General features: G+C 38.2%; 1 protein-coding gene across 6 annotated transcripts in view; it reads left to right on the top strand.

Moving 5' to 3' along the window:
• Positions 1–24788, top strand: part of GSTCD (glutathione S-transferase C-terminal domain containing) — a 188869-nt gene that overhangs the window by 518 nt on the left and 163563 nt on the right. For 4 of the 6 annotated variants that reach the window (XM_027837493.1, XM_027837491.1, XM_027837487.1 and 1 more), the window contains exons 2-3: positions 14685–15123; positions 19987–20439. In XM_027837493.1, the coding sequence (XP_027693294.1) occupies positions 14685–15123; positions 19987–20439 (892 nt within the window). Of the gene's footprint in view, positions 1–1756; positions 1837–14684; positions 15124–19986; positions 20440–24788 lie in introns of all 6 variants that reach the window. The other 2 variants (XM_027837489.1, XM_027837490.1) reach the window with 1 other exon arrangement.

Here is a 24788-nt window from a genome sequence, read left to right on the forward strand (position 1 = left end):
GCTAGACTCATCCTCATTTTGCAGATGAGGAAAATGAGTCAGAGGTTAAGTGACTTGCTCAGGGACACACAGCAAGGAATAACAGATAGTATGGTAGCTAACATTTATATACTGCTTACTATATGCCAAGCCCTTTACACTTATTTCATTTGATCCTCACAACAATCCTGGGAGTAGGCACCATTATTATCCCCATTTTAACCACAGGGAAACTTGAAATAGCAGTGAAGTGACTTGCCTAGGGTCACACAGCTAGGAAGTGTCTGATTCCATATTTGAACTCAGGTCTTCCCCACTCTAGACCCAGCACTCTATCCGCCAGCACTACTGTGTGCCAGACACTGGCCTAGGGGCTGAGGATACCAGGAACCCCTACCCTCCCCCCACAAAGTATCTGCCTGTCAAGGAGCTCAGCTCAGAGTCTAAAGGGAGAGGGAGACAATGTGCAAGCAACTATGTGCAAACACAGTATATAAAACTGGAGGTTAGCATTATGGAGGATCAAGAGGCTTCCTGGAGAATTTGGGGTTTTAGTTGGGACTTGGAAGGAAGCAAGTGGTCAGGAAGTAAATTTGGCATGATAGCCAATCTTCAACCCTCCCCAAATTCTCCCTGCCCCTTCATTTATTAAGCTCATCCTTTGTGTCTTGTTTGTGGTAGAGCCTTCTAGGCTTGTATTGGTCTGGTCAGCCATAGCAGGACGAGCTGTACCTTGACCTCAACCTAGTAATGTCATTTTAGTCCTCTTTCAGAACAAGGGACAATAACCAATCTGATAGGACCCACCACTGGAAATACACTTGAGATTCACTTTGTTGATAACATAACTGGTATTAAAGAGATTTAGGGTCAAATCCCACCTTTGTTACTTAACCCCCCTGGGCTTTGGTTTGCTCACCTGTAAAATAAAGGGGTTGGAATGGAAGGTCTCTAAGGTCTGTGATCCTCTAAGTTAGGAAGACTTCAGTCAGACTTCCCTTGAAGGAGTACTGGTTGTGTGACCTTGGGCAAGACTCAGTGTCCCAAACTGCTACTCCCTAAGACAGATGTTCTTAACCTTTTGTGTGAGTGTCATGAACCCCTTTGGCAGTGTGGTAAAGCCTATGAATTCCTTCTCAGAATGCTTTTAAGTGCATGAAGTCAAATAGCATAGATGATCAACAAAGTAATTATGTTGAAATAGAACTGTCAGAATATCTTTTCAAAGCAAGTTCTTGTACTGAGGAGAGAACTCCTGTGCTATGACTTTTGGTTGGGTGAAGTCAACAACAAGCATTTAATTAAGCACCTACAATGTGTTAGGCACTGTGCTAAGCCCTGGGGATCAAAGAAATGGCAAGAGATGAAAAAATATGGGGTGCTTCAAGGAACTCAGAGTCTAATGGGAGACAGCATGCAAGCAGAACATTTATAAACCTATAGTGGTAGAGGGCTTTTCTCAAGAGGAGTTCTTTACACTGATGAAATCATGAGTCCTGATAATAAAATGAAAGTGTTCAGGTACTCTCCCCTTCCTCTTACTGGAACTCAGTGGCCTTGGAGTTTCTCACCAGACTCTCTGCTCACAAAGACTCAGGCTCCCTAGATCCCCTGGAGGGTGCCAGCTAATGCTAACAGCAGATCTGATATTGACAGGGAAAATTACTCTTTTTGTGCATTTATAGATTTTAAGGTAACCAAAACAGCTAATGCCTGACTACAGCCAAATGATAATTTTAAGTAGATTGATTTGAAAAACTTTGTTATTATTTTATAGGAAATGCAAGTAGGAAGAATTAACATTCCTGTGGAAAAATACAAAAGCTGATGGACAGTTCCTTATAACGGTTTTAAAATGTAAGCTTTGTCATCTAAATGGATAGCTTAATTTTTTTCAAGCTATTTTGAAACTTCATGACATGACAAAAATAAGCTGTTTGTTATTTGTCTTGTAAATAAATTCGATATTAAGACCCTTGGCCTGTTTTTTTTTTTTTTTTAATTCCTTGGTGCGCAAGTCACAATGTCAGTCTCTGACTGGGAGATTGTCTTTACTGAAAAGACGCTTTCCTATTTTAGTTATTTTTTAAAGTATTAGTTGAAGAGGTCAACGTGAATAAGAAATTCAATTAAACATTCCTTTAATTTATTGTTCTTTTTGGCTGCTCCTGCTTCTGTTAACCTGCTCTTTTTCAGTTACATTAAAAAATACTTTTTCAGTGTTCCCGTTAAACTTGTTTTCCTTATAACTTTAATGTCCTTTGTGGCTTGAAATAAAGAATCAATAATGAGCTTTCACATAACCTTTTAAAAGGGCAGCATTTTATTGTAACGTAAAAGCTAGCAGATTCAGGTGGGGAGTGTCAGTGATGTCTAAAGTTTCAAGGATTATGCTCCCTGCTTCCCTCAGTATCCAATGCTCTCTGCCTGTTGTATAATTTGTGCACCATATGAGAGTTTAACTATTATATTTAATTATTTTTAGGTGGAACTCAGCACCTCGTGTTGCACTTGGAAATTGAAGGTAGTCTAAGCAGTCCACTGCTGAGATACTGGCTTTAGTAATTAACCTTCAAGCTGTAGACTACTATATTCGAGCCCTGCTGAAATGCCTTAATGGTATCAATATTCACCCTTTGGATCCCTGTTAATTATGAGCTTTGGAATCCCTTTAAGGATTTGGATTTCATGGCAACAGAGTCTTTTCTGATTCTCTTTTTGGCCAAGTTTACATGAAGCCTTTTTACTTTTACATGTCAATCCAATTTCTTATCCGAAGAAGCAGTTTAAATACTAACATAGCTTTTTGTCCATATGCCTTGACCTTTAGAATTGAACTTCAGTTTATAGAATTCCTTGTGAAGTGTTATCTCTAAATTGCTCTCTACAAACTTCAACTTCCTGAGACACATCATGGGATTTTAAGAACATTCTAGCTGTTGCACCGTAAAGATTATCCTGATCAGCATTCATTTTGTGGATGAGAAAACAGGCCCATAGATGTTTAGTAACTTTTCCAGGAGAAAGAGGACCTGAACTCAGATCCAGGCTTCTTTCCCTTAGCACAGTCAACATGGTCTTCATGTAACAGCCCAATAATTTTTCTTTTTTCCAATTACCTACAGAGTTTAGTGTAGCACAGTACAAGTGTAGAGTAGTGGAGAGAACATTTATTTGTAGTAGAATGGGAAAGAATGATTTTGCAACTAAATAGTTAATACTTTTTTGGGAAATACAAAGTCCTCAGGCTAATTATGCCAATGATTCTAGCACTAGGGAGGAGGAGAGCTGTATCAAAGGATTCCACAAATCATTTAAATCTTATTTTGGAATGTGATTTTATGCTCTTAATTAGAACTGGATGTGACTAATGCCTTATCAGAATTCCTAAGACAACTTGGTATATATGTAGAGTAGTAAGAGTGTTGGATTCTGGAAGAGATGTTTGAAGCTAGGCAAGCCGTTTCACCCTAAGACTGGAAGAAGAGTACTTTATAAACTTTAAAGTATTATGTAAATGTGAGCTGCTGTAGTGCAGCCCAGAAGAAAACCTCCCTTTTTTCTAAGGTTACTCTTGTCTAGAGGGAGCCAGGCGGTGAAGGGATAGAGTGCTGGGCCTATAATCAGTAAGACCCGAGTTCAAATGTGGTCTCAGACATTTGCTAGCTGTGTGACCTGGGCAAGTCACTTAACTTCTGTTTGCCTCAGTTTCCTCAACTATAAAATCAGGACAATAATAATAGCACCTGCCTCCTAGGGTTGTTGTGAGGACCAAATGAAATAATTTTTGTAATCAGAAGTGGGTTGGATTCAGTCAAAGCGCCATACTTGGGAACTTAGAGGGCCACATGTGACCTTGAGTACACTCCTTAGAATTTAGATACTGTATAAATGTGCGCTCTCTCTCTCTCTCTCTCCCCCCCTTCCTCCCCCTCCCTCCCCCCTCCCCCCTCCCTCTCTCCCTTCCCCCCCCTTCCCACCCCTGCCCCCACCCCCCAAAAGTTCTCTTTTGCCATCTTAGAAGTTTTCTTGGGCAGGGTATTTCACTTAATTGGCTTAGATGGCCTTTCCTTTTAGCATCTGTTGGGCCACATTTTTCTGGCAGAGGTAAAAGTTAACAGATGATGAGAGCCTAAGTTGTTCAATAGACAGGAATGTCCCTCTCTTGTCTTTGTACCCCTAGCACTTGGTATAGTGCCTGTCATACTTTTATTTTTGTCAAGACTTGTGATTACATCAGGGAAGATTGATCTTGGTGAAGAAATTTGCAGATCTGGCAACTATCCATCATGTATAGTCTTCAGAAGTTCTCTGAGGGGCAGTGGAAAGAGCACTGGCCCTGAAGTCAGGAACACATGAGTTCAAATCCGGCGTCAAACCAAACACTTGACACATACTAGCTGTGTGACCTTGGGCAAGTCACTGAACCCCGATTGCCTCACAGAAAAAAAAAAAGAAGAAATTGTCTGAGCCACTGAAAAATTAGCAGCTTGCTCAGGGTCATGCACTAAGATGTTTGAGACCAGACTTAAGCACGAGTTGTCTTGATGCAGACCAGCCCCCTTCAAAACTCTGTTTCACTTTGCACATAGTAGATCCTAAATAAATGAGTATTGAATAGTATATCAGCAGTGAAATTAAATAGAATAGATTATGTGAACAAAAAAATGAAAGCAGAATGTCTCCTTGAGTTATCAAGGAGCTGACTTTGGATGTGTTAATAGAATTCCAAAGCTTTTGAAAGAGTGATGTGCTGAATGAACATTATAGTTCTTACAATTCCTCTTTGGCTCAAAGATTGTTCTTATCCAATAGCCTGGGCAAATGTTTATCTCATGGAAAACCAACATAGAAATAGTATTAGATAAGTTAAATTTGGCTGGAAGGTCACTGAGAACACAATTCTTGGGATAATTTTCGTCACTTTCTAATAATTTTCCATAGGTGGAGTCCTTGACAATTTTAGCTGCTATCATTTGGTGCCCTGTTGAAACTCCGGTTATAAAATTATAAGCTTTCAAAACATAACAGTCATAATGCATTTATTAAGTACTTATGTGACAAAATAGCTAACATTGTGTGGTACTTTACATGTTATATCACTTGATCCTAATAACAACCCTGTGATGTAGGAGCCATTTTTAAAAAAAAAATATTTTTTATTGATAACTTTTGTTTTTACATTAACTGTATTTTCCCCAGTATTGTTCCTGCCCCTCCTCCAGTTGTCCCGTATGACAAAAAATTTTTTTAAGATTAAAAGATAAAAATGAGAGTAAACAATCAGCAAAACTGCTGAGCACGTTGAAAAAATCTAAAACATATTTAGTGTTCTATCCCAGTGGACCTCCCCCTTCTGCAAAGTAATGGAAGGAAGTATCTTCTCAAAAATCTTATGTGAGATTTGTTCTTTATAATTTTGTAGTGTTCAGTTTAGATTGTTTTGTAGTGATTGTTCTTTACATTTGTGCTGTTTTAATTGTGTATTTTGTTTTTTGGGGGCTCAGCTTACTTCAGTCCGTATTCGTTCATGTAAGTTCATCTTTTTTTTTAATCACATTCATCATTTCTTATAGTTTGGTGTATATGGGGACTTTTTATCAATGACTAGTATATTTCTAGTAATGGAATCTCTGGATCACAGGTATGGATGTATTAGTCAGTTTATTTGCATAATTCCAGAATTCTTTCCAAAGTGGTTGTATTGATTCACAACTCTACCCACAATGTGGTAGTGAGCCTTTCTTGCCATTACTGCTACAACAGTGATGATTCCCATGTTTTGTCATCTTTACCAATTTGCAGGGTGTGTGTTGAGACCTCGGGGTTGTTTTGATTTGCATTTCTCTTATTAGTGATCAGGAGTATTCTTTTTTTTACATGAATATTAATAGTTTGCAAATAGAACTATTCATATCCATTGACCACTTGTCTATTTGGGAGTGTGTGTGTGTGTGTGTGTGTCTGTGTCTGTGTCTGTGTGTAAAGGAAGTTCTTTTATATACACCTACACAGATGTATCTATTAATTGTTGATACATCTAGTATACCAAATGCTTAGTTGAGAAGTTTGATATAAAACTTTTTTTTTCTATTCAGCCTCTTGGTTGGAGTAATTATCTCTTTTACCAATGGAGAAACTGAAGCTGAGGGGTTAAATAACTTGCTCAGCCTCTCACAGCTAATTGATCTGAACACTGGGTCTTCCTGACCCCTGACCCTATGAGCCCCAAGCTCCAAGAGAGCAAGGACTGTTTGGTATCTGCCTTTTTTTTTTTTTTTTTTAAATCCCCCAGCACACGGTAGATACTTAATAAATGCTAGTTGACACACGGACTCCAAGTCCTATGACCACCATGGCAAGAATTTTTTCCAGTAACTGGCAAGATACCCTGATTTGCAAGAGAGTTGATTTATAATAATATTGAAACACAACTTTTTTTTAAAAAACTTTGTTTTTTAAAGTACATCTGGTATATAAAATCAAGTTCATTCTTTATGTGTGAATATGCCAAGATAAACTGCTATGAAAACCCATGCCCCGTGGAATTCTGTCAAGCAAGATGAATCTGTGTAGCAACATTAAATCTTTAATCTGTGTAATGGCCTTGTGAACAGTGACTTCTTCTGACCTTGACTACTTTTCCCGGTTTCTAGTCATCTCAACACTATTATCTCTTGAGCTTCTACTATTTGCTTAAATTGTATATACACAATTCTTATTTAACAGTACTATCTGGTTTGTATATAAAATATATTAAAAGTTCATTTTTTTTTTTACTTCTGAGCTCTGACAATCAGTCATAATTGCCACTGATCCTGGTTTTTGAACTTCGACTTTATCAGCAATGTGCTAACAAAATATTGAATAGAATCACAAAGTCTGAGAGTTGGAAGGACTCTTAATAAAGTTTGACCATTCAAACCCAAACCTAAAATAGGATCACCTCTATAGCATTTCCAGTGTTGACCATTCAGATTTTGCTGAAAGATCTTGCATGAAGGGGAACCCACCACCTCCTAAGGAAACCCTTTCTGTTTTTAGATACCTCTGTTAGAAAAGTTTCCTTAAGCCTAAATTTTCTTGGTAGTTTCTGCCTTTTTCCCCCTCATTCTTCCTTTGCGGGCTGAGCAGAGCAAACCTGTTCCCTTTTTTACATGATAGCCCTTAAAGTAACTTGCAAACAGCTATCATATCCCTTTCATGACCTCCCCTCCCCTAAATAATTTCAAGATAAAATATCCCGGGTTCCTTCAGTTGATTCTCATAGGGCCTGAGATCAGGGTCTTTCCCCATTTGTGTTGTCCTTCAGGACATTCTCCAGATTATCAAAGTTCTTATTAAACCAAAACTGGTCAAAAATACTCTTGATGTGGTCTGGCCAGAGCAGGGCAAAGCAATACTATTATAATCTTCACAGACCTGCACATGAGGTCTTTCAATGCAGCCTAACATTGTTTTGGCTGCCATATTGCACTATTGATTTAATCAATTTGTAGCCTAGTAAAGTACCCAGATTGTTTTCAGATGAATTGCTATTTAGCCACAACTGCTTCAAATTGTACTTGCAAAGGTGATTTTTTTAAGCCTGTGTTGTACTTTGTTTCACAGTATTAGTTTTGGCTTATTTTTCCATCCTGCCAAGATCTTTTTGCATTCTGACTCAATGGCTTAGCTACCCCTTCTGGCTCTGTATCTTCTGTAAACTTGATAAGCATGTTTTCTATGCCTTTATCCAAGGCACTGATAAAAATGTTAAACGGCACAGTGCCAAACACAGAGGTCCATGGGATATTCCAGTGAAGACTTTGTTCCATGCTGACATTAAACTAGGAATGACTATTTGGGTTTGGCCATTAAGCTTGTACCGAATCCACTTAACTGTCCTCTTTTGTCGTGTTTGGCCAAAATGTAGGTAATCTGTGTATAGTTCTGATGTATCAGTCTAATGGCTGTATCAAAAACTGAAATAAGGTGTGTGGGATGGCCATTTTTGATGAACTCATTCTCAGTCTTTTTGATCGCTACTTCCTTTCTAGATATCCATTGTTATTGCTCAGTCAGTTAGTTGTGTCTGACTCTTCATGACTGAGTGTGGAGTTTTCTTGGCAAATATACTGGAGTGATTTGCCGTTTCCTTCCCTAGTGAATTAGGCAAACAGGATTAGGTGACCCGCCCAAGGTCATGCAGCTAGTAAATGTCTAACACTAAATTTGAACTCAGCTCTTCTTGGTCCAGGCTCAGGGCTGTATCCACAGAGTCACCTAGCTTCCTGGATGTTCATTAGCCATCCCCTTAATCATACATTCTGGGATGGTCTTAGGAAGTTAAGCTCCCTGGTCTATCGTCTCTAAAATCTGTTATCCTGTCTTTTGAAAATTGGGGTATTTACTGTGCTTTATTCCTGTAGTACCTCACCCGTCTTTCAAAGATTCTTGAGTGATTCCACATCTGCTAGTTATTAGGACCCTGTTATTTATGTGGGACCAGTGATGAACTCACCAAGGGTGGGTACCTTTTTTACTTTCCTCTTACTTATTGTGACTGTCAGCTCCCTGTTAGCCACCACGTCTCTGCCTTATCTGGTCCAAACATCTTCCTCCTTGGCAGAGCAGATGATCAAACCAGAGCCCTGGATCTCTACTAGCTGCCAACCTAGTTCTCTTTGGACTCTCCTCTTTCTCCCACTGTTTGGCCTAGAGGTGAGTGTTTCTCATCTGCTAGAATGGTTTAAAAAAAAAAATTACGTTCAAGGCATCTTTACCTCCTCATCTCTGAAAATGTTTCATTTCAGCTTGTTGTCAAAGCTGAGGTGTGTTACAAAAGATTTTTTTTTAAATCTTGATCCCCAAAATAGCAGAAGGATTCTGTTTTTATTTTTCTCTTTACTTGCCCATTTCCTCAACAAAACAATTTCCTCTGGAAAATTGGCAGGTCCAAGGAAGGGATGAAGGTTTTCTGAGCTCCTTTCAGCTTCAATGTTTCGTAGCTTTGATTGCTGATTGCTTAGTCTTTCTCTGGAGAAATGGCAGCATAGCTCCTATGGAAGCCAAGAGGACGAGTAAATGGCGCTGCTGGGTGTTAACAGAAGGGTGACCAGGAGGAGCTAGGTCTGGGCTCCAGGACCTGTGGAGACTCAGCAGATGATTCATGACATTCGAAGGTTCATAACATGGAGATAATCAACCATCAAATTCCTCAGTTAGGGAGGCAATATGAAGGGATGACCAGTTTCGCAAACTTACAGCAAAAAATAGACATTTGGAAGACCCCAAAATAAAAAGTTACCAAACTTAGGTCCACAAGATACTAGCTTGTGTAAGTTATTTTACTATGTAATGGGCAAGGATGACTAACAGTTTTTTTAGATGAAAATCTCATGTTACTTAAAATTTATTTTTTTTAAATTTCAAAGAAGACATTGTGACGTGAAAAGTTCAAGAAGGTTTCTGGATAATTAATAATTTTATTAATTATGACTAGCCAATAATTAACAAAAAGATGGTCATTTGGCTTTCTCTCACAAACCAAAGACCTGTAGAGACCCTTGGAAGAGTGGGTGTTTCTGACAGAAAGTAATTAGCTCTGGTTAACAATTAATGAGAGAATGAATATTCTAATGAAAAGTAGACCTGTTCTAATGAGGGGTTGGGTATGTGATTGATCATGTCACTTATGGACAAAGAGACACTCATCTCAAGCTAGATTTCTCTCACCTTAGTCAGTCTAGACAAAGGGATCTATCCCCTGCTCAAGCCTGAGTAGAAATGAGTGGAAATTCACCTAAATTAGATTTTCTTTTTAAGGTTTTCTAGTAGAATGAGTTAACAATTCCACCTAGTAAGATGGTCAAGGTGGGGTAATTTTAGGCAGGTCTGAAATCTTGAGAGACTGGACTTTGAATAAGGAAATAGAAAAGAAAAATCTTAATCTTGATAATTGATTATTAATATAAGAGAAATAATCCTTTCTTTCAATATCTAAATGCATATTGGAAATTAAATTTTTAAAAATATTGTCAAGACAACTAAAACTACTTTATATTTTCACGTATATATCATTAGTTTTAAACTGTTTTTGTGAGGCAAGTTATCATTAATCCATATTATTATATGAGTATTTAAAAATGCTAAATATTAAACAGTGGAATATTGTGCATGTCCTTGAGGGTCACTTAGCCCCTGAAAGATGGCAAATACATAATTATACTGATTTTGTGTATTTGTATGTACGTGAAAAGGAATTTTAAAAGAGTATAATATACTAGTTGCAAAGGAAAACATGTATATTAACAAGGTTAGTTTTATAATCTGCAGTTTCTCCAATTCAGGAAATACCTTCTTGTGCTACTTCTGGCAAGCACTTAGGTGTCTTTTCTCCTTGGCACACTAATAGAAGAGGTAAATTTGGAGGATCTGTGAGTTAATCCAATGGAGAATGCCAGGGGAAAACTCCTCAACTAGACTGAAAACTTGTGGTAGACATAGATTTTTATTTTTTCCTCCCCTATTAGTTTTATTTCATACATATATATGTATGTATATGCATACATTCCTATGTATATATGCATATATATGTATGTATATGCATACATTCCTATGTATATATGCATATATATAAATGTTCAGCTGATTTTTTTTATGTGTATACTCTTTAATTGTCTCTGAATATAAAACCAAGTAGGAAAAAGGTAGTTTGCTCAGTAATAGTTTCATTTTAATCAGTTATGTCTAATTTAGATTACCTCGGATAATCATTTAGATCAGGGGTTTTAAAACTGGTGTTCCTGGACTTTTTAATATTTTGAAAATTGTATTTCAGTATAATTGGTTTCCTTTGTAACCCTCTATATTTAAAAGTTATTCTGAGAAGAGATCCATAGGCTTCATTAGACTGCCAAAGAGAGACAGGTTGAAAAGGTTCAAAGCCCCTGATTTTGAGGGATTGAACAAAGCCTGGTGTGGATCTGGAGATCTGACATAAAGGAGGACAATCTACTGCGGCGTGAGAGTTACTGTAAAACTGCATTCTCTGAAGATGCCAATATTTCTTAATCACCACATCTCTTGGCCTTTTCCAGGCATCATCTTTCTGGATGTTTCTTCAGCATTCAACACCTTTTTCCTCTTGGATTCTCTCCCTTCTCTGAGTTTTCATCACTTTGTTCCCTGTCAGTTCTGTCTGTTTGAAGGTTCTCTCTCAGTCTTTCCTTTTGTTTTATTATTCATATCACACTCTTACTGTGGGCTTTGTGGGCCCTTTTCTTTCTTTGAATCAAGGATTCTTAAGAATTTTGTGTCATGGATCCCAGTGACAGTCTGATAAAGCCTTTGACCCTCTCAAAAAAAAGTGTTTTTAAATGAATAAAATAAACTTATATAGGAAATTATAAAGGAAATCAATTATACTGAAATACAATTATCAGAATGTTAAAAAAATTGTGTTCCTTGATCCTCGGTTAATAACCTTTGCTCCATATTCTCTCACTTAGTTCCCTTGAGTCTAATTATCTTTATGGAAATAACCCCCAGATCTTTCTATCCAATCTTACTCTTCCCTTCTACCAATCACACTTTTCAAACTGGATGTCCTGTAGGCATCTCAAACTCAACAAGTTCCAAACAGAATTAGTTATTTTCCTACATCCCTTTCCAAATATAACTTTCTTTTGAGGACCACCATCCTTGCAGTCATTCAATTTTCAACTTTGGTACCTCATGGATGAGAGTGCTAGGCCTAGAGTCAGGAAGACCTGACTTCATATGTGGCCTCAGACACCAGTTTTGTGACCTTGGGCAAATCAGTTAACCTCTGTTTGCCTCAGTTTCCTGATCTGCAAAATAAGGATAATAATAGCAGGTACCTCCCAGGGTTGTGAGGCTCAAATGTGATAATACTGTTAAGGCACTTAGCACAGTGCAGAAGCAGGGAGCAGAAGGTTGAGGTGTTATAAGGACCTGAATCAGGGTGGAGTCAGTGTGAGTAAAGAAGCCAGAATCAATGCAAGAAATGTCTTGGAGACCAAAGTGAAAGGATGTGACAAACACTCATGTTTGATGTGTGTGAGAGGCAAGAGTCAAAGGTGACTTCAAGGTTATAAGCATGGCCGACAGGAATAGAGAAAGTGAGAAAAGGAAGACCATGTTTAAGGTGAGGTAAGGAAGGTGAGGTGTTTAGTTTTCACCTGGTGAATTTTGAGGAGTTAGTGGGACAGCAGTGTCAAAAAGTTGAGCAAGAAGTTAGAGATGATCTTATGAGACATTGGAGTTTAGCTAGCTAAATTTGGGAACAGGTGACATCACCAGAGAATGTATAGAGACATGAAGGAGACCACACTTAGAGGGCAGAAGGAGAAAGAACTAGTGAGAAGTATTCAGACATCTGGCAAGCCAATCAGGGGGTGAACCAGGAAGTCATGGAAGCCAAGGGAGGAAGAAAGGTGGTCAACAGTGTAGAAGGAAGAGCTGGAGGGGGAAGGGGCAGTTTAACCATACAATGTGGGTTTTAGAAGGAATAGTGAAAGTGGTGGGAAGAGGTCGGGATTAGAGGGAATTAGTCCAGTTAAAAAGCTTAAGGAGCCCAAGATTAGTTGGCAATTAAAGATGAATCATGAGTGAAGGGAATATCAGAAGTTTTAGTGCCAGTGGGAATTGTTTTCACCAGAATTAAATGTACTGCCACTGTTAAGTACCCAGTTTATAGCAAGCAGAGGGATGTGTTTGTACATTTTAAAGCTATTGTATTGGGATGTTTCTTGCCTGTTCTAAGTTATTTTCTTGTTAGAGCAGCAGGTTTCCACAGTCAGTGCTTTTAAGGGGTGCCATCTAGTGGTAGCTCTGTGATTTATAAATTAGCTCCCAGGGAATTTTGTAAAGTGGTAGAATGCAACAGTCCCCAGTTTCAGGGCTCAGGCTGTATGTAAACCAAATGTAAAGTCTGACCACATCTGATCACAGTATTAAAAGATATACTGGAATGACCTTGAATAGACATTGATGGTACTTTATGGTGATTAATGGATTTGTATCTTTTAAAAAAAAATAAGCTATATATACTCTAAATTTCAGCTGTGAAAAATTCGAATGTTTGCCTTTTGGGGAATATACATGTTTAATAATCAAAATCTCAGCAGATTTAAAATATCATTTGCTTTAGATAAACTCCTAATCAGTAGTGCAGTGTGGCTTAGTGGAAGGCTCAGATGTGAATTGGAAACTTAATGATGTTTGGGCAATTTGCTTAAAACCTCTTTCTACTTAATGTTCCTCATCTGCAGAATGAGGGTAATATTCACAGTGCCTAACTCATCCTTCACAAGTGCTGTAATAAAAATTCTCATAAAGCCTTTATTATGTGCCAGGCATTATTCTCAGTACTAGGAATATAAATGTAAGCAAGCAAGGCAACCAGTGCTTCTACATTCTATTTTTTTTTAAGTCTTTTGACTTTGTTTTATTGTTTCTTGATATCTCTTAGAGTCATTAGCTTCCACATAACCATTCTAATTTTTAAAATGTTATTTTCTCCAGTTTTTTGGTGCCTCTTTTAACAAGTTGTCAATTCTCTTTTCATAATTTTCTTGCATTGCTCTCATGTCTTTCCCCAATTTCTCCTCTATTATTCTTCGATTTTTAAAATAATTTCTTTTTTTGTTCTTTGTAAATCTTTCTTTAGCTCTTCTAGGAATTCTTGTTGGGCTTGTGTCCAGTCTTCATCATTTTTTTGAGGCTTTGCTTGTAGATGTTTTCAAGTTGGTATATTCTGAGTTTGTGTCTTGAACTTCCCCGTCACGATAGTTTTTAATGGTCAGATTCTTTGTTGTTGTTTACTCACTTTCCAGATTATTTCTTGACTTTGAACTTTATATTTGAGTTGGGCTTTGCTCACCTCTGGAGGGAGGAATGATGGGCCTGAACTATTATAGTCTGGGGATCTGTGGGGTTTTTGGTGTTTTCAAAGTGGTATGATCTGTGGAGAGGTCTGGTCGCTGTCCATTTTATTCCTGGTCTGCACTCTGGTCCTTACACAGGTAGGGGCTGTGTTCCCTTGTGACTGTGACTATTCCTCTCTACCTTGGAACTATGACCCAGATCTAGATCATAGAGCTGCCAAATGTCACTGATCCTGTTTGCAATGCTTGTAAAGGGACCCTTGAGATCTCCTTCTGATCAGGTATTCAGCCTCCTTACTGTTCCTGGGTGCTGCCCCATTGCCGGTAGCCAGTGCTACTGCCACCATGCCAAGCTCCCAGCCAGCCCCAACCATAGAGTACTCAGACCTCTTTATCTGTCGTCTTAAGCTGCCATGGGCTGACTGACTTTTTGTTGGTTTTCCCACTCAATTCAGTTTGATGTGCTTTTTAATGTTTTTTTTTATAGAGGGGTATGTTGGGAGAGCTGGGCAAAAATAATGACTTCACTCCACCATCTTGGCTCTGCCGTCCCCCTTTCCCCCACCTCCCCCACTGCTCTTACATTCTAATAGGAGAAGACAGCATATAAGGGGAACTGAAAGTTGGGGAGGGACTTGGTATTTAAGCGTGTTGTGGAGGTCTGGGCCCTGGCAAGATAATAGGAAAGCTTGTCTGTCCAATTAGTTCCTTCCCTGTGTTTTTGGAGTAAGCTTTTAAAAAAGATGTCTACACTTTTACCTTTAAATTTTTGTGTCCTAAGGCTTACTTTAATTACTCTGATTTCCTTTTCAGATCCAGTTCAGGAAGGAAGATGAAAGGCAGTGGGAAAAGCTTTGCAGAAGAACACCTTTATTTGGAATTTTCTCATCAGATGGAGAATTGTATCTTCCCCCTGCATACATCTATAACCTTGTTTCTGTTGTCTTACTGTGACTGCAAAGACTTGAGAGTTTTCTTAGTCTCCAGCAAAGAGAATGCAGATGTTGCTCTTTTACACACTGTACTTCCCCAGGATCTGGAAGTTCAGATCGTCTCAAGGCAGGAGCTGCCAGTAATGGTCCAGAGCTGCTGTTTACCTGTGGCAGTAAAGAAAGCTGATAATTTCTGTCGGGCAGGACTCTCTGTCACATTAAGACACATAATCCAGAAAACATATGAAGCAGATACATCGAAGAAGGAAGTTTTGGAGCTGCTGGGTTTTAAGAAGACCTGTTTAAAAGCTTGTGCTGAAGTGAGTACATAATTTATTTTTTTCTTCTACTATTACTTAAAAATAAAGTCTATATTCATACCACAAAATGAGCCGCTTAACAACCTGGTCCCAACTTACCTTTCTAGATTTATTATGAATGACTCTCCCTGTATTGTGCAGTCAGCCAAAAACTGGCCTTCTTGCTGTTCCTCAGATACAACAGTTCGTCTTCCATTTTCCCCCTTTACCTGGAGTGCTCTCCTTCCTCAACTCTGCTTCTAAGATGCCTGGCTTCCTCCAGTCATCTGCTTAAGCCCCATCTCCTGAATGAAACTGCTCTGGATCTCTCCCCCCCCCCCCCCCACCCTTAAATGCCCATGTATCCACCTGATCTTTAGTTATATCTGTTATGTGGTATGTAGTGTAGTTGGTTGGTTGCTTGGTGTCCTTCAGTCTTGAAGAGGACCAAAATGACATCACTATGTTATGGCTGATCAGATGAATATGAGCTCAAAGTGCTCTTCTACAGGTCAGGCACACATAGTCCATGTGAACATTTGGGGTAGATTCTCTAAATTTCTTCATCTTGCATTTTTGAGCTATTTCTTTAGTTCTTTGCTCATAGAGCACAGCACCTTCTTAGATGTGGTTATGCCACTCTGAGTGGGTCCTTAGCCAGGGACTCCTGTGTCATGCAATCAATTCCAAAGTAGTTCAGAAAGACCTTGAGAGTGTCCTTGTGTGGCTTCTTCTGACCACCATGTGAATGTTTGCCTTGTATGAGTTCTCTGTAAAATAGTCTTTTAGGCAAGTATACATTTAGCATTTGAATAATGTGGACCGCCCATCAGAGTTGCGCTCTCTGCGGTAGAGTGTAAATGCTTGGCAGTTTTATTCAAGAAAGGACCTTAATGTCCAGTACCTTACCTTGCTAGGTGATCTTCAGAATCTGATAATTCACATGGAAGTGATTCAGTTTCCTGGCATTTGACAACATGGCTGAAAACATCATGGTAAAAAGCATGGGAGTAAGCACACAGCCTTGCTTCACTCCATTGGTGACTGGAAAGGTGCAAGAGCATCATTCATTATCCAGAACCCCAGACAAGCAAGGTGTCATAAAATTGACATACAGTAGTGATGAACTTCTATGGGCAATCAAGTTTTGACATAATCTTCCATAAGCCCTCATGACTGACAGCATCAAAGGCTTTGGCCAGATCAATGAATGTTGTGTACAGACCTGTTCTGCTCCTGGCATTTCTCCTGGAGTTGTTGGGCAGCAAGTACCATATTGACCATTCCTGGGCCCTTTCCAAATCCATACTGGCTCTCAGGTAGATGACCACCTTCCACGTGAAGGATTAATCTATCAAGGAGGGGTCTGGCAAGAATCTTGCCAGCATTGACTAAGAGAGAGACACCTCTATTTCCTTTACCTTTATAGAGGTGGACAATGGAGTCATCCTTGAACTCCTGGGGGAAAACCTCCTCTTGCCATGTAACCCAAAAAATTTCAGTCAGCTTTTGTATGAGCAGTGGACTCTTCACCTTGTAAATCTCAGTTGGAATAGAATCAACACCAGGTGCTTTGCCACAGGAGAGGAGTCCTAATGGCTTTCAAAACCTCTTCTTCAGTTGGAAATTTGGCTAGAGAAGGCTTGACTTCAACCTGAAGTAAATGGTCAGTGGCATCAGCATTGAGTGTTGAGAACACTACGGAAGTGTTCGGCCCATCTCTCCAGGATCATGTCTTTATTACTAATCAATGTGGTTCTATCAGGACTGAGTAGTTGAGACACACCATAGGTCTTTGGCCCATAAATAACCTTCAGGGCATCATAAAAATGCTTTGAATTGTTACTATCAGCATAAAACTGATTTTCATTTGCCTTCTTAATTGAGCCAAGCATCCTGCCTCTCTCTAAGCTTCACTTGTACTTTATTTTTGATGAAGTTAAATGCTGCCTTCTTAGAGAGGGATGAATTATTCTGCTGGCAAACTGTGGAATTCTTGTTTTTCATTTAGCAGTTTCTGGATTTCCCTATCATTTTTGTCAAACCAATCTTGATGTTTGAGAGTGTTCTGACCTAGATGAGAAAATGCAGTGTTGTACACCGAATCTCTGAAAGCTGTGCAGTCTTTTTCTGCTGCACTGTTGCCAAGTGTGTGTTGGCTCAGCTTTCTGTCCAAGTTAGCAATGAATTGTTTCTGCTCAAAGTGCTCTAATTTGGTGACGATGACATCTTGCCTTGGTGCCACTTTTGTTGAATGTGGATATCTAGCATTCATCCAGCACTCTGCACTACACATTGCCTTCATCTCTCTCATATCCTGTCTGTCTCTTCTCCTTATAGTGACATAGTGTATTAAATATCAGTGTTTTCTGTGAGGGTACATCCATGAAATTTCATTGCATTTAGGTAAGTGGAAGACAGTGTTGGTGATGAGAAAGTATGAGATGCACAAGTCTTCAGTAGCAAGTGACCATTGCTATTACTGTTTCCAACTCCATTCCTCACAGGCAGTCCTTGCCACATCTAGTAGTCTGTGCCTACTCTTGCATTAAAGTCACCTCTTATAGAACATCGATGATGAGATCTCCAGATCTCCATAAACTTTTTCTTTGACCTCGTCAAGGTTCATCACAGTGGAAGCATAGGCATTGATGATGGTGGCATGGTACTTTCCTGCAAGTGGCAATTGCATTCATGAGCCTGTCACTCACTCCTTTTGGTAGGCATACAAGCTTCTTGACTACATGGGTTTTGATTGCAAAATCTACAGAAAAACGCGTGTGCTGCTGTGCCTTCAGTAAGCTGGCCTTCATTTGCCAGCCTTGTTTCACTCAGGGCTGCTATTTGGATATGATCCCTGCAACAAGAACTGTTCATCTTTTAGGTCTGCTGTATTTCATGTTGTCCATAAGTGTGTGCACATTCCATGTACCACTGGTGAGTGGAATCATCTTTGCAGAAATTTTTGTACATTTTTTGGTGTTTCAACTGCAGGGCGGTAAACAGGCCAGGGTTGGATAATTTGGACGGATTTTAGGGCAGCTTGTCTAGCCCCTTCTTCATACCAGGACGTGAGCAGTGAGGTCCTTAAAAGGCTGCTAAGACACCCAGGGAACTTCTGAATCCGGCTGCTGCTTCCAGTGGGCAGATGACCCTATGGTCTGGGTTGTGACTACAGCTTCCAGTGAATCTGTACCTGCTGCTTTGTTACTTGTCTGTTGCCACAGGACTTTGAGATTGGTAAAATGGTATGGATTATGTCTTTTGATTTGTGAATAAATTAAAGTGAGGCAGAGTTGCATGAAGTTGTCAGACTCACCGAGTTGTCTTAGTCCAGTGGCAGGACAGTCAAGACGACAGGTGATGGCTCAGGATGCAGTGGATGACCTTGGCATCTTTGATGTCTAACCAGGCTCCACAGCACCTGCCTTCATGGCCATTGGAACCAATTGTTCTCATCCACCCATTCCACAGGGGAAGTCTTCATATACTTGGGGTAGACACCTCCCTAACTCACCAAAAGGTTTGAGACTGCTTGGTTACCCTCAACCTGGGTTAGCCCATCTGCCAAAAGGGTTCACTGGGGTGTGGCCACTGTGCCTGGTAAAGCTTCTTGGAGCCACAGGTGAGAGTTGGGTGGATCAGGTGGACAGCACAGGTGGAGAGCAGCCCTAAAAAGGGCTTGGCAGCCCTCACACCAGAGGTACTAGTCTTCCCTGAACATACCCTACTCGCCATATAGTGCATGTCTCCTCTCATAGAATACAAGCTTCTTGTGGGCAGGGAGTCTGTCATTTTTGTCTTTGTATTCTCACTCATTGGCACCTACTATGTGTTTAGTAAATGCTTGTGGTTTCATTGATTATTGTATAGTGCTTTACAGTTTGCAAAGCTCTTCATTTATGTTTCTCATTGTAGACTCACAACAATCCTTTGAGTTAGGTAATACAGGTATTATCACCATTTTACAGATAAGGAAAGTGCAACTAAGAGAGGTTAAGTGACTTGTCTGGTGTCATGCACCTTGTAAATATGAGAGACAGGATTTAGACCCAGGTTGTCCTGACTCCAAGTCCATTACGTTATCCACTGTGCTGTGCTGCTGTGTAATAATAGCTAGCTAGCATTTTTACAGTAGTTTGAGGCTTACAAAGTACTTTACACATTACCTCATTTGAGCCTCACGACAACCCTGGGAAGTAGGTTGCTATTGTTATCCCCATTTTACAGATGAGGAAACTAAGGCTGAGAAAGGTTAAGTGACTTGCTCACCATTATGCAGTGAGTGTTTGAGACAGGATTTGAACTCAGGTCTTTAAATCCAACACTATTCTCTGAGCCATCTACTTTTCTCATAACTATAACATACATATATGTGTGTGTATATATGTGTATGTGTGTATACCTACATGTTTATATATTCTATACTTCTGGTTTACTCCATATTTAAAGAGTTCATAGAAAATGGGTTAATTCCTGGCCTGTAGTGTTTCTGTGCAAATGGTGGCAAATTACCTGGGTTGGGATTTTTTTCTCCTTGAGGCTTTAGGCATTTGGTCATTAACAGATGTTTTTTAACAATCTTTTTAAATTTTGGGTAGTTCTAAGATCACTTCTGTGGATATAGTTAATGGTGATCAGTAAACACTGAATATGGAGTGACTTTTTCCCCTTTTAAAGAATCTGGAGAGAGGCAGGAACTCATGAAGGCAAAGTCTTTCATCTGTTGCTTTCTAATGGCCTCATGCTTTAGGAATGCAGGATGTGTGCAGGACTGTGAGGTATGAGTCTTCGCCACTCTTTAAAATCCTGTGCAGATCTCACTCAGTTTCCAGTAAAGATTCATCTTATGGTCCTATTATCATCTAGTTTCTTTTCTTGTAGGTGAGCCAGTGGACCAGACTCTGTGAGCTCAGCATCCCGCTGGCTGTGGAGAGATTCCTAAGTGAGCCTCTCAAGCCCCAGTCCCCTATCCCAGAGGAGATGCTGCAGCTGGAGAAGAAGCTCAGGGAGCCTGTGAGAGTGCACAATGATGACAAAATCCGTAGGCAAAAGCTGAAGCAGCAGCAGGAGGTGGAAGTACCTAGGCAGAGTCCTGGCTCTGGGCACCAAGGAGCGCTCGGAGAAAGTGCCAAGCCTCCCACAGAGAACCTAGAGCTCAGGGTGGCATTATCCAGGCTCAGAGTCCAGGAAGCCCCTGCTGAGACCCCTCGGGAGCCTGTGCACATCAGGAAAATGCAAACCTTGGATCTGCCACCTCTGGACCATCTCTTTGCAGAAGGGCTCTATTTCACCCTTGCTGATCTAGTCCTTTTGCCCTGTGTCCATCAGTTTCTGGTAAGGCAGCATTTGACCAGCCTGTGTTGTGTAGATTGGGGAAGGTACAGAAGATTTATTTAATTTAAATGATATAAGGAATGGTACAAAGCCCACAAAGGGCTACCTGGTACCTGGCGAAAACAAAGCACTTTTGTTTCTGAGGATGTTGAATATGCATTGGATTGGGGATAATGACATTTTCTCAGGAAGCATCTGATAAAATTGTAAAATACGAAAAGGCACCAGAGGAATTAATAGTTATTTTAATTGTTCTTAAAAAATGAATAAAAAAATTTATAGTATCAGTTATTGTAATAAATAGCTGGTAAACTGTCTAGTCTTAAGAAATTTAAAAGCTTTTTTTTTATTCTGAACTTAAGAAATAAAATTGTTTCCATAAAAAAAGATGACTATACCTGAAACTACAGAACTATTATGTATAACTTGCTATTCCTTTTAAATATACAAGTTATCATATAACTTTCTTTTTGTTTTTTCCCTCCTGCCCAGAGATGGCTACCATTAGACACTAACACACACACACACACACACACACACACACACACACATATGTATATGTATATGCATATATATGTGTACATATGTCACTTCTTTGTCTGGATGCAAAAAGCATCTTCATGGGACCTTTGTAGTTGATTTGGGTATTTATAATAGTCAGAATGACCTGGTTGCTCAAAATTGTTCTTAAAACAATACTGCTATCACTGTATGCAGTGTTCTCTTGGTTCTGCTCATTTTGCTATTCATTATTTCATGCAAGTCTTTCCATGTTTTTCTAAAATCATCAAGCTCATCATTTCTCCATAACAGAGTAGTATTTCATCATGAACATATACTGCAACTTGTTTAACCATTCCCCAGTTGACAGGCATCCCCATAATTTCCAGTTCTTTGTCACCACAAAGAGAGCTGCTGTAAATATTTTAGAACATATAGGTTCTTTTACTTTTTCGTAAATCATCTTGGGAAACAGACCTAATAGTGGTATTGCTGGGTCAAAGGTATAAGTAGTTTAATAACTCTTTGGCCATAATCCTAGATCTCTCTCCAAAATGGTTGGATCAGCTCACAGATCCACCAACAATGAATTAAGGTCCCAATTTTTCCACATCCTCCCCAACATTTGTTGCTTTCCCCTTCTGTCATTTTAGCCAGTCTTACACTTGTAAAATGATATCTCAAAGTTGTTTTAATTTGCATTTCTCTAATCAATAATGATTTAGAGCATTTTTTCATGTGACTATACATTATTTTAATTTCTTCATCAGAAACCTGCCTGTTCATATCCTGTGACCATTGTCAGTTGGGGATTGACTTGTGTTCTTATAGATTTTACAAAGTTCTTTATATATTTGAGATATGAGATCTTTATCTGAAGAACCATCTAAAATTTTTTTGTCCAGTTTTTTTCTTTCATTCTGATCTTGACTGCATTGGTTTTATTTATACAAAAGCTTTTTAATTTGATGTAATCAAAATTACCCATTTTACACCTTACAGCGCTCTCTGTCTTTTGTTTGTTCACAAATTGTTCGCCTATCCACAAGTCTGATAGGTAATATGTTCTGTGTTCTTCTAAATTTTTTGGTAATATCTGCCTTTATGTCTAGGTCATATATCCATTTTGACCTTATCGTGGTAAATGGTGTAAGATATTATTCTATGCCCACTTTCTGCTAGACTTCTTTTTAGCTTTCCAAATTTTTACCAAATAAGGAATTGTCCTGAAAACTTGTCTTTACACTTGTCAAACACTAGGTTACTATATTCATTTGCTGCTGTAAATTATATGTCTCCTCTGATTTACCTTTCATTTTCTTAGCCAGTACCAGATAGTTTTGATAATTATTGCTTTATTAGTTTAAGATCTGGTACTGCTAAACCTCCTTCCTTTACATTTTTTTCATTAATTCCTTTGATATTCTTGACCTTTTGTTCTTCCAAATGAATTTTGTTATTATTTTTTCTTGTTCAGTAAAATAAATTTTTGGTAATTCAATTGGGATGGCATTGAATATATATAGATTAATTTAGGAAAAATTGTCATTTTTATTATATTGGCCCTGCCTATCCATGGGCAATTAATATTTCTCTATTTAAATCTTATTTTATTTGTATAAAAAGTTTTTTTTTTTATGATTTTGTTCATATAGTTCCTGGGTTTGTTTTACAGGTGTATTTTATACTGTCTAGAGTGATTTTAAATGGGGTAGCTCTAGCTATCTGTTCCTGCAGGATCCTGTTGGTGATTAGGAATGCTGATGATTTATGTGGATTTACTTTATATCCTGCTACTTTGCTAAAATTATTATTTCTATTAATTTTTTAGTTGAGTCTTTAGGATTTTCCAAGTATATCGTCGTATCATCTGCCAAAGAGATAGTTTTATTACCTCATTGCCCATTCTGATTCCTTCTGTTTCTTTTTCTTCTCTTATTGCTATTGCTAGGATTTCCAATACAATATTGAATAATATTGGTGACAGTGGGTATCCTTATTTCACACCTGATCTTACTGGGAAAGCTTCTAGCTTATCTCTATTTCAAATAATGTTTGCTGATGGTTTTAGTCAAATGTGTCTTATCGATTTAAGGAAAAGTCCATTTATACTTAGACTTTCAAGTGTTTTGTAATAGAAATGAGTTTTGTACTTTATCAAATGCATTTCTTGCATCTATTGATATAATCATATGATTTTTGTTACTTTTATTATTGATTAATCAATTACATTAATAGTTTTCCTTATGTTAAACCATTCTTACATTCCTGGTATAAATCCCATTTGGTCATAATTGTATAATCTTTGTAATATGTTGTTGCAGTCTTTTAGCTAGTATTTTATTTAGGATTTTTGCATCCATATTCATGAATGAAATTGGTCTATAATTTTCTTTCTCTATTTTTACTCTTCCTGGTTTAGGTATCAGTATCACATTTGTTTCATAAAAGGAGTTTGGTAGGACCCTTCTTTACCTATTATTCCAGATAACTTACTTAATATTAGAATTTGTCTTTAAATGTTTGATAGAATTCACTTGTAAGTGAATCCAGTCCTGGGGCTTTTTTCTTAGGAAACTTATTTATGGACTGTTCACTTTCTTTTTCTAAAATAGGTTTACTTAGATATTCTGTTTCCTTTTCTGCTAATCCAGGCATTTATATTTTTGTAAATATTCTTTCTTTTCAATTAAATTGTTGAATTCATTGGCATATAATTGGGCAAAATAACTCCTTATAATTGCTTTGATTTCATCTTCATTGGTAGTATATTCACCCTTTTCATTTTTAATTCCAGTGATTTGGTTTTCTTTCAGTTTTTTTAATCACATTAACCATTGGTTTATCTGTTTTATTGTTTTTTCATAATAACTAGTTTTGTTCATTATTTCAGTGGTTTTCTTATACTCAATTTTATTAATTTTACTTTTAATTTTTAGGATTTCCAATTTAGTGTTTAATAATTAAGGGCATTTCTAATTTGTTCTTTGTCTAGTTTTTTTAATTGTATACCCAGTACATTTGTCCGCTCTTTCTCTATTTTATTGATGTAAGCGCTTTGAGATATAAATTCTCCTCTGATTGCTACTTTTGCTATATCCCATAGGTTTTGATATGTTGTCTCATTATTGTCGTTCTCTTTAATGAAATTATTGATTATTTCTATTATTTGTCCTTTAACCCACTCATTCTTTAAGATTAGATTGTTTAGTCTCCAATTGGTTTTTTTTTTTCCTGTATTTCCATGGTCTCTTATTAAATGTAATTTTTGGGGCAGCTAGGTGGCACAGTGGGTAGGGCACCGGCCCTGAAGTCAGAAGGACTGAGTTCAAATGCGGCCTCAGACCAAACACTTGACACTTACTAGCTGTGTGACCCTGGGCAAGTCACTTAACACCAATTGCCTAAAAAAAAAAACCAAAAACAAAAAAAATAATTTTTATTGCATTGTGGTCTGAAAAGGAAGCAGTTAATATTTCTGCTTTTTTGATTTTAGCTATAAAATTTTTATGCCTTACTATGTGGTCAGTCTTTGCAAAGATACCATGTACTGCAAGAAAAAAGGTGTATTCCTTTCTATTCCCATTCAGTTCTCTCCAGATATCTAACATATCTAGCTTATCTAAAATTCTATTCACTTCCTTGACTTCTTTCTTCTTTATTTTTTGGTTAGATTTATCTAGTTCTGAGAGGGGAAAATAAAATCCCTCATTATTATAGTACTACTATCTATTTCTACCTGTAATTCAGTTAGCTTGCCTTTAAAAATTTAGATGCGATAGCATTTGGTGCATTTAGGTTTAGTATTAATATTGTTTCATTGTTTATGGTACCTTTTATCACAATGT

This window comes from Vombatus ursinus, unplaced genomic scaffold, assembly GCF_900497805.2.
Source record: "Vombatus ursinus unplaced genomic scaffold, bare-nosed wombat genome assembly UNPS02014821.1, whole genome shotgun sequence".
NCBI classification, from domain to species: domain Eukaryota; kingdom Metazoa; phylum Chordata; class Mammalia; order Diprotodontia; family Vombatidae; genus Vombatus; species Vombatus ursinus.